Source organism: Balaenoptera physalus (assembly GCF_965194825.1).
Source record: "Balaenoptera physalus genome assembly, chromosome: 10".
NCBI lineage: Eukaryota > Metazoa > Chordata > Mammalia > Artiodactyla > Balaenopteridae > Balaenoptera > Balaenoptera physalus.
In genome coordinates this window covers 99,537,721-99,550,346 of record NC_138889.1, presented here as the reverse complement: position 1 = coordinate 99,550,346, position 12,626 = coordinate 99,537,721, and the positions used below count along the sequence as shown (strand labels likewise).

General features: G+C 64.4%; 2 protein-coding genes across 29 annotated transcripts in view; both read right to left on the bottom strand.

The window, feature by feature from the left end:
- Nucleotides 1–106: 106 nt before the first annotated feature.
- On the bottom strand, nucleotides 107–3,197 carry MDK (midkine). 5 transcript variants are annotated; one of them, XM_082477146.1, is made up of 6 exons: nucleotides 3,101–3,197; nucleotides 1,754–1,830; nucleotides 1,438–1,605; nucleotides 1,156–1,317; nucleotides 736–801; nucleotides 107–465 (listed from the first exon to the last, which is right to left on the bottom strand). In XM_082477146.1, the coding sequence occupies exons 1-6, from the start codon at nucleotides 3,163–3,165 to the stop codon at nucleotides 440–442; spliced, it is 564 nt and encodes a 187-aa protein (XP_082333272.1). In that variant the 5' UTR covers nucleotides 3,166–3,197; the 3' UTR covers nucleotides 107–439. The 5 variants fall into 5 exon arrangements, with proteins under 5 accessions (XP_082333272.1, XP_082333276.1, XP_082333275.1 ...); XM_082477150.1 differs by lacking the exon at nucleotides 3,101–3,197 and adding an exon at nucleotides 2,821–2,956; XM_082477149.1 differs by lacking the exon at nucleotides 3,101–3,197 and adding an exon at nucleotides 2,494–2,517.
- A 272-nt stretch (nucleotides 3,198–3,469) lies between these two features.
- DGKZ (diacylglycerol kinase zeta) overlaps nucleotides 3,470–12,626 on the bottom strand; it is a 42,138-nt gene continuing 32,981 nt past the window's right edge. For 7 of the 24 annotated variants that reach the window (XM_082477129.1, XM_082477120.1, XM_082477130.1 and 4 more), the window contains 25 exons: nucleotides 11,918–11,989; nucleotides 11,694–11,810; nucleotides 11,522–11,593; nucleotides 11,133–11,228; nucleotides 10,757–10,839; nucleotides 10,593–10,653; nucleotides 10,398–10,511; nucleotides 10,168–10,308; nucleotides 9,626–9,704; nucleotides 9,377–9,432; nucleotides 9,152–9,214; nucleotides 8,978–9,051; nucleotides 8,778–8,889; nucleotides 8,271–8,470; nucleotides 8,018–8,118; nucleotides 7,838–7,917; nucleotides 7,678–7,747; nucleotides 7,501–7,541; nucleotides 6,805–6,944; nucleotides 5,865–5,896; nucleotides 5,565–5,608; nucleotides 4,973–5,093; nucleotides 4,855–4,888; nucleotides 4,519–4,711; nucleotides 3,470–4,263 (listed from right to left, as the gene is read on the bottom strand). In XM_082477129.1, coding sequence (XP_082333255.1) covers nucleotides 4,147–4,263; nucleotides 4,519–4,711; nucleotides 4,855–4,888; nucleotides 4,973–5,093; nucleotides 5,565–5,608; nucleotides 5,865–5,896; nucleotides 6,805–6,944; nucleotides 7,501–7,541; nucleotides 7,678–7,747; nucleotides 7,838–7,917; nucleotides 8,018–8,118; nucleotides 8,271–8,470; nucleotides 8,778–8,889; nucleotides 8,978–9,051; nucleotides 9,152–9,214; nucleotides 9,377–9,432; nucleotides 9,626–9,704; nucleotides 10,168–10,308; nucleotides 10,398–10,511; nucleotides 10,593–10,653; nucleotides 10,757–10,839; nucleotides 11,133–11,228; nucleotides 11,522–11,593; nucleotides 11,694–11,810; nucleotides 11,918–11,989 — 2,313 coding nt within the window. In that variant the 3' untranslated portion in view covers nucleotides 3,470–4,146. Of the gene's footprint in view, nucleotides 4,384–4,518; nucleotides 4,712–4,854; nucleotides 4,889–4,972; nucleotides 5,094–5,564; nucleotides 5,609–5,864; nucleotides 5,897–6,804; nucleotides 6,945–7,500; nucleotides 7,542–7,677; nucleotides 7,918–8,017; nucleotides 8,119–8,270; nucleotides 8,471–8,777; nucleotides 8,890–8,977; nucleotides 9,052–9,151; nucleotides 9,215–9,376; nucleotides 9,433–9,625; nucleotides 9,705–10,167; nucleotides 10,309–10,397; nucleotides 10,512–10,592; nucleotides 10,654–10,756; nucleotides 10,840–11,132; nucleotides 11,229–11,521; nucleotides 11,594–11,693; nucleotides 11,811–11,917; nucleotides 11,990–12,626 lie in introns of all 24 variants that reach the window. The other 17 variants (XM_082477133.1, XM_082477141.1, XM_082477142.1 and 14 more) reach the window with 11 other exon arrangements.

Genomic DNA, 12,626 nt, shown 5'->3' with positions numbered 1-12,626 from the left:
CCGCCAAGTCTTCAACCCCCTGAAAGCCACCGTTCCCTCCAGCCCTCTCTTTCCTCCATTCTCCCACCTCCAACAAATCACCACAGCAAACTTCCTGGGAAGGGGCTTTTATATATTAAAAGAAAGCTTTTATTGGGGGAAAAAAAAAAGACATTTATTTATTTCTTAGTAATGGCATCGTTGGGGGAAGAAGAAAAGTGGGTACAGGGGAATCAAATCCCTTTGGGCGAGGCTCAAGCTGCCCAGAATCCCTTGTCCCTCCCCACTTTGGGCACTTGGGGTGGGTGTGGGCAAGTGAAAGGGAAGAAGCAGGGCATGATTGATAAAGCTAATGAGCAGGCAAAAGGCACTGGTGGGTTATATCCTGGGCCGGTAGAGGGAGGGCGTGGGCCAGGCCTCCGAGTAAAGCCAGGGGCTCTTTGGCATCCAGGCCTGGCCGCTAGTCCTTTCCCTTCCCTTTCTTGGCTGCAAAACATGAAAGAAAGACCGCATTAGCAGGGTTTGGGTGACCCACTGGAGAACCCCTTCCCCCCAACAAAGACATTAGAGAAAAGAAAATTCTGCCCCCTGGTGGTTCTCTATCAGCTAGCCTGGAAGCCCGTGGGACAGGACAGCCATTATGATGCTGGACATTCCTCACTCCCCCAGCTTAGACTTTGGGGATCAGAAAACCTTCAAGTTCCCGGTCTCAGTCCTGGTCCCAGCAGCCCTGGACAACAGCCTCAGTCCCCTCACCTGAGAAGTGGGCAGATTCCCCTCTGCCCTGTTGGCCTCCAGGGCTGCTGTGAGTCAGGAATGAAGCTAAGGGAAAGAGGAAGTAAGGACCGTGAAGTCCTTCCCATATAGAAACTGCCCCCACCTGCTGGAGAGATGACAAAGCCAAGCCATTCCAGTACGATTTCCCTGAATCCCAAGCCAAAGGCTCCAACAGAACAGCTGACTTTGTCCTTACTTGAGCCAGGATTTCAACCTCCTGAGCACCCTCTGCGGGGCCCTCAGTACCGCCCACCTAAGGTGTCTCTACCTACAGGGAAACCCAGTACAGACACGTCAAAAATTCACTGCCCAGGATCCAAAACTTCAGGCTTTACCACTCCCTTCACAGGTAGGGGCAGCCACCTGTGATGACCCCACCCCCCTGCCCCCTTTGCTAACCTTTGGCCTTGGCTTTGGTCTTGGGGGTGCAGGGCTTGGTCACACGGATGGTCTCCTGGCACTGGGCATTGTACCGCGCCTTCTTCAGGGTGCCTTGGCGGGCTTTGGTGCCTGTGCCCCCATCACATGCCCCCCAGCTCTCAAACTTGTACTTGCAGTCGGCTGGCGGGAGAGTGCCCGGGTCAGAGCTGGGTGGCCTGACCTGTGGCCCCCTCCACGGGTCTGCTCAGGTCCCCGTGAGGCTGGGCCCCCTGCCTACCCTCCGCCTGCGCCCCACCTCACCTCCAAACTCCTTCTTCCAGTTACAGGGCACCCGGCACCGGATGCGTTGCGTCTGGGCCCCGCAGGTGCCCTCGCGGAAACCCACGCCGCAGTCCTTGCTGCTGGGGGTGCAGGGCCCCCAGGTCCACTCCGCGCACTCGCTCCCCGGGCCTCCCTTCTTCACTTTGTCTACAACGCATGGGGAACAGAGCTCAGGACCCGGGCCAGGAGAGACTCACTCGGAGACCCCTTCCTGGAGTCCGGCCTCGGAACCGAGGCTGCCGGTCTCACCTGCCCGGCTCCAGCCCTCCTTAAACCCCCCCACCCTCCGTATCACCTTTCTTTTTGGCCACCGCGGAGGTGAGCGCCAGCAGGGCGAGGAGGGCGAGGAGGAGGAAGCCTCGGCGCTGCATCCTGGGGGTAGAGCACGGGTCAGAGTCCCCACTGGGGGCCGCAGGCGCGAACCTCCCACCCCCTTTCCCCAGTTTCCAGGCCCAAAGGGTCGGACTGCTACTGCGGTGGCGGCGGACTTGGGGGGCTGGCCCCTCGCCGCCAGCCGGGGCGCAAAGCGGGAGGACTCTCCCCAGGGGCCGCCTGGAGCCCGGGACGCAGCTCAGACCCCCACCCCGCCTCCAGCCCCCAGATCGGCAGCGGCCGAGGGGCCGAAGCCGCCGCGCGCCCTCCGGGGCCCCGCACGCTCACTCGCTCGCTGCCCGCGCTGCTTCGCTCCCTCCCGCGCCGGGCCCGTCCCGCTCCGGCCGCCGCGGCCCCTTTTGTCTCCAGAACCGGTCTGAGCCGGTCACATGGGCCCCCGCCCCCTCCCCCCCACCGACGAAGGACCTGCCCCGCCCCCTCCCCTCAAACCCGCGCCGCCCCCCGACCCCGGCGTCCCCGCCTCCGCTCCCTTCCCGAGCCCCCCGCGCCTCTACCCCCTCTTCCCGCCGCTCGGCCCCACGCCCTCGCCTCGCCTCGCCCGGCCGGTGCCCTCCGCCCTCAGACGCCGGGCTCTCCTGGCGTCCCCATCCCCAGCCCCGGGTCTCCGTCCTGTCCCGGCACCCCCTGTCCCCAGCCCCCAACCTCGCGCTCCCTCGGTCCAGGCCCCTGTTTGCCGTCCCCGCCCTCTGCCCCCTCCTCGGGGCCGTCCCCTTTCCCCTCTGGACGCCAGCTTCCCTTCATGGCCAGGGAGCCTTAGGTGGAGACCAGGAGGGAGCACGGAGCCCCGGGTGTGTCACAGGTCCCGGCGCGGGGCCCGCGTTCGAGCCTGTGTGCGGCTCTGTCCGTCGAGCCCCGGGTGCAGTGATTAACCCCGTCGAGGCCCCGCTCCGCCTCCCAGCGCCCGCTCGACTCTCAGCGCCCCTTAGATGCTGGGGAAGGAGCGCCAGCCCCCGCCTCGGGTCGCTTCACCAGGTGTGCAGTGAGATGCTCTGCTCAGTGTCGGGATGGGGTTCGGACGGGGGACCCCAGAAAAGCGCAGGGGTCGGAAGGGCGCGGAGGCCGCTGCGCCTTTCTCCACGCGCAGGTTGGCGGGGCGCGCGGGGGGCGGGGGAGTTGGGGAAGGAGGAGCCCGCAGGCCTGGATTTGGTTAAGATTTAGAGCCGACAGCAGCCGTCTGAGAAGTTCCAGACGCGGCCCGGCAGCGGCTGCAAACGCCCACCCCTTCTGAGCCTGGACGCTCGGGGATCACCTCATCCGACCCCCTAAACAGCGAAAGCAGTTGAGGCCAGGAGGAGGGGGCTTGCCCCAGGCCATGGGGCGACCGGGCCCAAGAAACCGGGCCTCGCCCCCGCTCCACCTCTTTCACTTTCATTGTTATCTTCCCCGCGGGAAGCGGGAAGCAGGAGGAAATCAGCTCCTCCCCCGGCCACGACCAGCGCGGCAGCCAGGCAGAGGTCAGGTCCCGGGCAGCCCCTCAGACCCCACCCCGAAACGGGCACCAGGATCCCTCGAAATGAGTCTGGGTCTGGGTCGACGGTGTCCAGTCCCCCACCCGGACGATAACCCAGCAGCTCCCGCTGCTTCTGGAAGACCTCCCCCACAAAAAAAGAAAAGCGGAAAGGAAAAAAAATCCACTTTACTGAGTCACACCCAGCTGTAAACATGTCACCGTGAAAGCTCCCCCCCGCCCCCCAGGCCACACAGTCGGAGGTGAAATGACTGGGTTTGGGAGGAGGGTCACCGGGTAGGTGCTAAGCAGGGCGTCGGGCAGGCAGATGCAGCAGGCTCCGTGTTTCCGGGAAGAAGCCCTGGGGGCGGGGGTAGGGGGGTGTCAGGGCAGGAGAGGGGCCCAAGCTCCCAGGAGCCTCAGAGTGAGGGTCCTAAAGGACCCGGAGGCTTAGGAAGCGTCTTCCTGGGGGCTCCCTCACGGGGCCTCAAGGCCCTCTGCCCTCCGGGCTGCGTGCCCTCAACTCCAGGGCACCCACTGCAGGGAAGGTGAGGGCCCCCTCCCAACCCCCCCAATGGTCTGCCCAGCCCAGTCCAGTTTCCTGGTCCCCTGTGAGCCTCTGGGTTAGGCTGTGGCCTCAGGGGACTGGGTGAGACCCCCCCCCCCAGCCCCCAGCTCCTCAGAGTCCAGCCCTAGGTCTGGGCAGCTCCTCAGGGAGCAGCACAGGGCTCCTTCCCTGGGGCTTGGGTGCCGGGTCCCTCTGGCCATCCGACTGGAATGTGGCAGTGAGGTGGGCGAGGAGGGGTCTGGTCCTCTGGCGGCCCGTGCCTCCTGCTGCGCCGTTGGCCTCACACAGCCGTCTCCTGGTCCTCCCGCTGGATCATCTGGTAGTGCTGCCGGTTCTCCAGGTACGCGGCCAGTTCCGTGTCCTGAGCCTTCTCAGCCCGCTGCCGGGGAGTGTCGCCCTGGATGAGGGGGAGCTGCCATCACCTCAGGGACCTGTCGGCCCCAGCAGGCTTAGAAGACAGGGGCTCTTCCCTCGGGGAGCAGCCAACTCTTGCTGGCTCAGGTTCTCGGGGTCTGGACTGTGTTGGCTGAAGGACAGCTTTGAATCCCCAGAGGCGGCCCTCCCCCAGACTCCCCTCTCCCCGGGCTGGAGTTTGGGAAAGGGTTGCTTTGTGTTTGCGTGGATTCCCTGCCTGCCCTGCTAGTCTGCTCACCTGCTGGTCTGTCTTCATGAGAGAGGCCCCGGCCTCCACGATGTAGTGGCAGATGGTGCGCTGGCCCAGGGCTGCGGCCTGGTGCAGACAGGTCTCCCCGCTGGGGGAACAGGGGCTGGCTGTGGACCCCATCCAGTCCTCTGAGCCCTCCTGTCTCCCGAAGGCCATCAGAAAGGGCAGGAAGTTCAGGGTCCTGGGGCAAGGGGGGGTGGCCCAGAGGATGACAGATGTGGCCAGGAAGGGTTTATGGGCTCTGACAGGACCGAATGGGAGGGGCTAGATAAAGACAGGGCGGTTTCCAGGGTAACTGGGGTCCTGCACTGCCCACATACTCACTTTTCCTCCACAGCATCAAGGATCTCTGTGGGGGCTGGAGAAGGGGAAGGGGGAGGGGCAGGTCAGAGAGGCCTGGCAGCCTCTCCCTCCTCCCAGGGGCCCCCGTGGCACAGCTCACCGTGGTCCAACAGGTAGCGGACCACTTCCTTGCTGCCGGTGCTGACGGCGTGGTGCAGGAGCGTGCGGCTCCGCTCGTCTCGGTGCATGAGGTCACCCCCGGCTCGGTGCAGCTCCTGGAGCTGGGGGCAGGAGGCAGAGCAGGGCTGGGGCCCCTCAGGGCCACCCTCCTTCCAGCCACAGAAACGCCCCCCAACTCACACAGGCCCTAGGCTCCCTAGGGGCCTCTGGGGGTCTTTCTGGAGCGCAGGGGAGACACGATGGGCTTCTCTCACCCCAGGTGCCCCTGGACGCCCCAGGAGCACTGACGACCGAGCCTTGGAGCCTGCGGTTCCTCTAAGGCTCGATCCTTTCTGAGCACCAGGGACAGGCAGAATGAGCCAGGAAGCCCGTATGCAGGGACACCGATTGTGGGCTGGACAGGGATGGGGGGCAGGGCTGACTGGGACAACCACACGGGGGCCCCACAGAGGCCCAGGTGATGACAGATGACCACACCTCAACAGATTAGCTCTTGGCCCAGCCCAGAGGCCCCACTCCCCAGGGCCTGAGGGGGCTGCCAAGGGGAAGAAGCCCGAGCCTGGCACTAGTACCTTACAGAAATCGTTCCTCTTGGCAGCCTCGATCAGCTCTTCACCTGCACAGAACATCTGCCTGTTACACTCTGGCGCTGGACGCCTAGGCATGTGTTGGTGTGTGAACATACGTCTGAGGCACTATTGTGCAGAGAAGTGGGCCTGTTGGGGCACGTGTGCCAAGGGCTGTGGGTTCATGGTGACGTGGCTGTGTTCTTGTGAGGCTGCGTATGGACTCCACCCCACCCGACCCCACCCCACCGAGCCTCAGTCCTAGGACCGGGGAGGAAGCAGGGGCCCTGCAGGGAGAGGCCTCACCTGTAGGGGGTGCAGCATCCCCTGGCAGTGACCTGCAAACAGAGCAGGATGAGATGTGGCAGGGCTATGGGTGACATGGCTACAGCACAGGCCCAGCTTGTCGCCCTCCCCAGCCCCAACCGGGGGCGCCCTCTGTCCTTTCAACAGTTTATTGAGTGCCTCCTATGTGTCAAGTGCTGCTCTGGGCACTGGCAATACAGCAGTGAACACGACGGGTAGAGAACTTGCTCTCAGGGAGCTTACATTCTAGTCAGAGAGACAAACAAGTAAACAAATAAATAAGGTATTTTGAAACAGCAGCAAGTGCTACGAAGAATAGGAGACAGGGTAGTGTGATTGATTGAACAGCAACTTCAGGTGGGCTCCTGGGAGACTCCTCTGAGGAGGAAACACCCAAGCTGAGATATGAATGGAGGGGCAGCTCTGTGAAGATCGGGCAGGCAAGGACAAGTCCAGAGGTGGGCACACTTGTGCCTTAAAGAACCGAGAGGCGAGTGGGGCTGGACTATGGTGATGGAGCAGGGAGGGTGCTGGTGGGGTCAGAGACCACCAGGCTCAGGCTGCGTGGGATGAAGTGACCAGGTACGCGGGGGAGGGCACATTGACCGCAGGGTGCTGGGGAAGGTGGTTCCAGGCTGGGGGGAGAGAGCAGGAGGCCAGGGGCACTGTGGTGTGCTCAGACGCAGGCAGGGAGCAGCCAGGGAGGGAGCCTGGGTCTTTGGCCCGCGCAGCAGAGCGGACGGTGGGGTGGAGGGCTGGCTGGCTGGCTGGGTTCAGTTTGCTGCCCGTGGGTCAGTGGGGCGGGGCCGGTGGGGACCGCAGGCAGCTGGAGTGCGTCTGGCGCTCAGGGAAGCGGCTGGGGTGGAAGACAGGACTTGAGGAGCTTCTGGCTTCCGGGTGGGATTTAGAGCCAGGGGACTGGCTGAGGCCTGGAACTCACCGGGGCCTGGGTGAGCAGGGCGAGGTGGGGAGAGGGGAAGAGGGGGTTGGGAGGTCGGGTCGGGCAGACGCCCCCAGCAGCTCAGGGTCCAGGATATAAATCTCATCCTGTGCGATCTCGGTCACGTAGTTGAGGTGTTCCTGCGGGTGGGGAGGTCAGGGCCAAGGGTCAGGGCCCTGCAGGGTGGCCGGGGGGCGGGAGCGGGGGGAGGTGAAGGGGCTGCCAGGCCAGCAGACCTGGAGAAGCCTCTGCTGTGAGCAGGAACACTGACAGGAGGCAGGCGGGCCAGTGGCCCTGCCAGTCCCGTCCCCTCCCCCATTCTCCTCCTCTCCTCTCCTGCCACCCAAGCCCAGCCCCTGACCTCCGCACAGCGGGCCCACCAGCTGGCCAGCCCCTTCCCACTGCTAAGCGTTTACCCAGGTGACCAGGCCTCTGGCCAGAAGTGCCTTTTCTTCTGTGTCTGGATGGATGACAGCTGTGCTGTGAGGGCCGCCCCCACCCCACCCCAACCTGGCGAGCTCTGTCCGGGTACACGGGCTCCCTTCTCCCGTCAGCACCATCCCTGTGCACGGCTCAACCGCGGACACTATGGGATGCAAGGACGGCTGTGCCCGGCTGTGGAGGGTGGCCTAGCAGGACAGGGGACACTGGGGCCCCGGAGCCAGCGGCAGACGGAGCAGGACGGCGAGTGCTCACCTGGGCCCTGTCGATCCTGTAGAAGCGGCTAGCAGTGGTGGCTGTGGGGAGAGAGGTGGCTGAGGAAGGGGGCCCTTGTCCAGGCCTAGGTCTTCTGCTGCCCCGCCTAGGACCCCCCTGGGAGGGGGCAGGACACGGCCTGGGACCGCCCTGAGCTGGCCCTTCGGGGCCACTCACCATCCAGGAAGCACCACTTGGGGGAGAGTTTCTGGCACGTCGGGGACTTGGCTCCAGCATCTTCAGGCTCCTGTCGAGAGAAGCAGAGGCCGGGGCTGGGGGCGACCAGAACCTGGGGCAGGAGGGGGCAGCCCGGGCAGGCCCCAGACCTGCTCCTCACCTGCCGGAGCCTCTCGATGTGGGCGCGGCACAGCTCCAGGTCGCTGTCTCCCGGGACCACCACGGTGCCCAACGGCACGGCTGGAGGACAGAGCGGCCGTCAGCATCCGGCTGCCCCCCACCACCCTGCCCTCAGGGGACCCAGCGCTCCTCGGCGCCCCCAGCCGCGCTCGCCACTCACAGGCCTCTTTGAGCTGCTCCTTGTCATAGTGCAAGGCCTCGTAGTCGTGCATGCTGACCCTGCTCACCTGGACCCGCAGCTGCTCCGGCACCGGCTGCTGGCTGCGGGCGGGGCGACCACACAGCACTCGGCGAGGGCTCCGCCTGGGCTGCCAGTCCCCGCCAGGCACCGAGCCACGTGCCCCACCCAGCTGCCCCGGGGGACTGGGAGCCTCCTTTCCAGATGGGGAAACTGAGGCTGGGGAGGGGCATACTCGCTGTGCAGGGGGGCGGCGCTCCGCCGCTTGGCCTTCTGCACCATGGTGGCCTGGTTGCGCAGGGAGATGCGGATGCGTGAGGCTGCGAGCTTGCAGGGCTCACCATCCACCTGCACTGGGATGGCCTTGGACGTGGTGAGCAGCACCTCTCGGCACTGTGTCAGCCGCTCGCCGTGCCCGCCCACCTGCAGTGCTGCCTGTGGGCGCGAGAGGCTCAGGTCAGGGGCCATGGGGTGGCAGGACCTCAAGCTCCGCTTTTCCCAGGGATGCTCTGCCAAGTGAGAGTGACCCCCCCACCCTCCGTGGAGAGCAGACGAAAGGTGAGACCCCAGCCAGAGAAGGAGGTGAGGGTCAACTCTCCTGTCCTGGCCAATGAAAATAAGTATGGTGACTGCCCCCCACCCCCCGCTTCCATCTCGGGGCCAGGCTCCGGGGCACTGTGGGGACAGGGCCGGGGCAAAGCAGGGCCAGGGCTCTAGACGGGCCCCGTGCTGGCCCACTCACCAGGGATGTCATGGTAAAGCCAATAACCTCGAGGTAGCCATCATCGTGCCGCTGGGGCTCGAAGTCATGGTGCTCCCCAGGGTGGCCCCAGGGCATGGTGCCCGCACAGTACCTGGAGGGGAGGGCACCACAATGGGCTTCAGAGGACGGGCGTGCAGGACAGAGGCAGCAGGGCCCACACAGAGCCCTTCCCTCCTCACCTGGGGATGTTCAGGAAAACAATGCACTGGGGTTTCAGGTCCTGAATCTTGGGGGTCAGGTCAGTCCCGTCACACTGGAGGCGGGAACGGCGGAGGGTGTAGAGGGTATACGTACCCAGGTGGTCTCCCTCCCGCTGGGCCTGCCCACCCTGCCTGCCAGCATGGCCCACTCACCACCACGCGGATGTGCTTGGCCAAGTCCTTGGAGCTGCCCATCAGGAAGTCGGAGAAAGCTGTCTGTGGGAGACAAGGGCGTCACCATCTGGTGACAGGTAATTTCCTTCACCGCTGCCACGCAGGGGTCCTGCGGCCTGGTAGACACAGGTGGGCAGGGGGCACAGGCGGTAGAACAGGTGGGCATGGGAATGGTGGGGCGTAGCTGGCAGACCCCAGACTCACCCCGGCGTAGAACATCTTATTCCGAAAGCGGCTGTTGAATTTCTCTGGGTTGGCCTCTGGGTGGTGACAAGAAATAGGGGACAGTCAGTTGTTCTGAGCCTGCTGGGGCTTCCCAGGCTGGGGTCAAGAGGGAGGGTTGAGAACGAACGCCTTTTACTGGGAAGGGCAAGGTCTGGTCCTCTCGGGGACCCCCTCCTGTATCCCTCCCTCCCCAGCCTCCCCAGGTCTCCTCAGCAAAAGTTTGCCAACCTCGAGACTCGTGAAACTCCAGGGTGACGTGGGCATCAAAGCCCAGGCTGAAGTAGTTGTTGAAGACATCCAGTGGCAGCTGGAGAAAGGCCAGGGACCCGGCATGAGGGCTGGCTGGCTCAGCCCCCGCGTTTTCAGGCCTTTCCCACACAGTCACATCCACCAGACAGCTCTGCCCCCAGCCCACTGGCCTCGGCCCTGCCATCTGAGCTCCCGGGCTAAGTGCCCCGCACACAAGGGCACCCCGTGCCCTGCTGGCCCTCTCTTCCCACAGCCCTGCCCCCTGACGGGCCGTGTTCTGCAGGAGCCCCCCAAGAGCCGGGACTTGGTTTTGCTCGCTGCTGAGAACAGACGGTGCCCGGCAGTAGCAGGTTCTCAGTAAATATGTGCTGAGTGGCTGAGTGACAGCTACCTCGTGAGGTGAGTACCGTTACTCCCTCTTCCCGTGAAGAGGCCCAAGTCCAGAGACACCAAGAGTCAGCCCGGGTCCCAGGATCCCAGACACCCCCGGCCCCACCCCGGCCCCGCCCCGGCCGACCCACCCGGTCGGTGGCCCCCTCATCTCGCTCCTCAGGCCCCGCCTCAGGGTTGGGCTCCGCACGGAGGTCCCAGCGGTCCAGCTGCACCACGTTGCCCTCCTCTACGTGGGAGAGGATCTTGGACACGGGCTCATCGGTGTAGCCCTGGGGGGAGGCAGGAACTGAGCCCCTCCGGGGTCTGGGCCTTCCCCGCCACCCCGCCCTCCCCAGCTCCCTGCCCTGTGGGCGCTCACCCCACCCCAGTTGAGGGTGCGGGCCAAGTCGTTGCCAGTGCCCAGGGGCAGGATGGCGACGGGCGGCGGTGGTTTTAAGCGCAGCTGGTCCAGGGTGGAGAGGATCCAGCCCACCTGCAGCGGGCAGAGCACGAGAGGCCAGGTCAGAGCGCGAGGCTCGGGGCGGGCCGGGCCGGGAGGGGCAGGAGCGCTCACCGTGCCATCGCCCCCGCAGGCCAGGATCCGCAGGTTGTGCACCCGGCGGTACATCTCCAGCCTGGGGTCAGGAGACAGGAACGGGGTCAGGGTCCGAGTGCTGTACCCCGAGCGCCAGGCGAGCCCCCACCACCATCCCCACGAGAGCCCTGGCAAGTACTTACGCCTCCTTGGGCCCTCCCTGGCTCAGGTCAAAGACTTGCCGGGGATTGAGATACCAGAGGAAGGACTGGATGATCTTGGCGCCCTGTGGGAGACCAGGAGCCGACAGGGATGGGGCGGCGGGGGGCAGGGGGGGAGGCAGTCAGGGGTGGCGGGCTGAGGTGGGGAGAAGCGTGGGGAGAAGGGTGGGAACTGTGGGAACAAGGCCCAGGCAGGGGCGAAGGGTGGAGACAGAATTGGATTTTCTCAGCGTCCCTGGGAAAGAGGAATGGGGCAGAAGCTGCAACAGAACCTGGGAACAGCTGCTGCGGGGAGGGGTGTGAGCTTGACCCCATCCCTCCCCCGAGGCGCTCAGTGGAGAGGGCAGGCTGTGGGTACCTGGTTGCCCCCACTCTTCGGGTTCACGAACACCAGCAGGGGCTTCATGAGGGGGGACGGGGTGGGCCTGATGATGAAGGGTCTCCAGCGGCCCTCCTTGGAGACACAGAGAGCCCATAAGGCTCTTTCCTGTCCTGGCAGACCCCACCCCCATTCTCAGCAGTGCCCCTGGGTGCCCCCTTGAGTATCACACCGGGTCACACCTCACAGTGGGCCTGGCCATAGAGAGGCACCTCGGATCTGACCTCTCACCCTCCTCAGGGCCGCAGAGCCCAAACTGACCCACTGATGGCCGAGCTGGCAGCATCAGCCCAGGGGGCTCAGCATCCCAAAAAACAGGCCCTTCTCTCCTGCTCCCCTCCAGCTGCCCACCTGGTCCCGGGTCTAACCTCAGGCCCTTTCTTGCTAGATTTCCTCTTGAAGGATGCCCTCTTTTTCTTCTTGCTTGCCTTGAGGGTATTCTGCAAGGGAAGCAAGGATGTTGGTGACAAGGTGGGTGGGCCCCGGGTGGCTGGCAGACCCTAGGTGTGTGCGGGGGTCAAGGGTGCGGCCAGGACTCACCTGGGGCCTCCGGGCACGGAGGATCCAGGTGGGTGGGATGACCACAGCGGCGTGGACCCCCAGGGAGCATGGCTCCTCGATCTGCTGCAGCATGAAGCAGGACACCTTGCTGTGGTACTAGAGGGGGTTGGTTGGCGTGGCTGAGCCGGACCCAGCGGAGACCTGGGACCCCCAACCCAGCACAGCCCGGGGGACAGCCTGCAGGTAGGGCGAGCAGCACTCACTGCTTGCTTGCACCAGGAGCAGCTGATGGCCACGATCTCCTTGCTGTGGAAGGTGAACTTCTGCTGGAAGCCCTAGGGTGCACAGGGTGATGAGGGCACCTGGGACCCGGCCTGGAGCAGCAGACCCAGCCCCTTTCTGGTGCCAACCTTTCTCCACCCAGGGCAATGGAGCACATTTTTAAAAAATAAAAGAACTGTAAAATGAGTCCCTAGGGTAGGGAGGGAGGCTGAGCCAGGTGCCCACAACTCTCTGAAGTTAATTGCGTGATCTGCTGGAAAGGGGTCCACAGCTAACTCCTGCCTGATTCCAATCCCTCCTTCCTGACCCAGGCCCGCCAGGCCCGCCAGTGCACTCTGAAAGTTCTTTATAGTACTGATCACATTCATTCCTGTTCATTCCGCACACGTTCCTCGCGGGCCTGCTGTGTGCCCCACACTACTGGATACTGAGTGGACGGAGGAAAGAGGGACCTCTCAGAGCCTGAACTTACTGAGGGAGCAGACAAGCAGCAGACAATAAATAAGTCAACAACACCACAACCACTGTGGACTGTGCTCCGGAAGCCCCCTGCAGCCTGTCTGGGAGCCGCATCCTCCTCCAGGAGGACAGGGACCCGCTACCCAGCTCGGTGCTTGCCACCCAGCAGGCCCTAAACATGCATCTGCTGAGTTAATGAGTGAAAAAGTCTATATGCTTCTCAAAGGGCTC

What these genes read in the sequence shown, in the direction of transcription:
- MDK (XM_082477146.1), bottom strand. Translation starts at nt 3,165, where the DNA reads ATGGCCTGGGGCAAGCCCCCTCCTCCTGGCCTCAACTGCTTTCGCTGT. An exon ending in TGTTTAGGGGGTCGGATGAG is followed by an intron (nt 1,831 to 3,100) that starts GTGATCCCCGAG and finishes CTCTACCCCCAG; the next exon opens with GATGCAGCGCCGAGGCTTCC. An exon ending in CGCGGTGGCCAAAAAGAAAG is followed by an intron (nt 1,606 to 1,753) that starts GTGATACGGAGG and finishes CATGCGTTGTAG; the next exon opens with ACAAAGTGAAGAAGGGAGGC.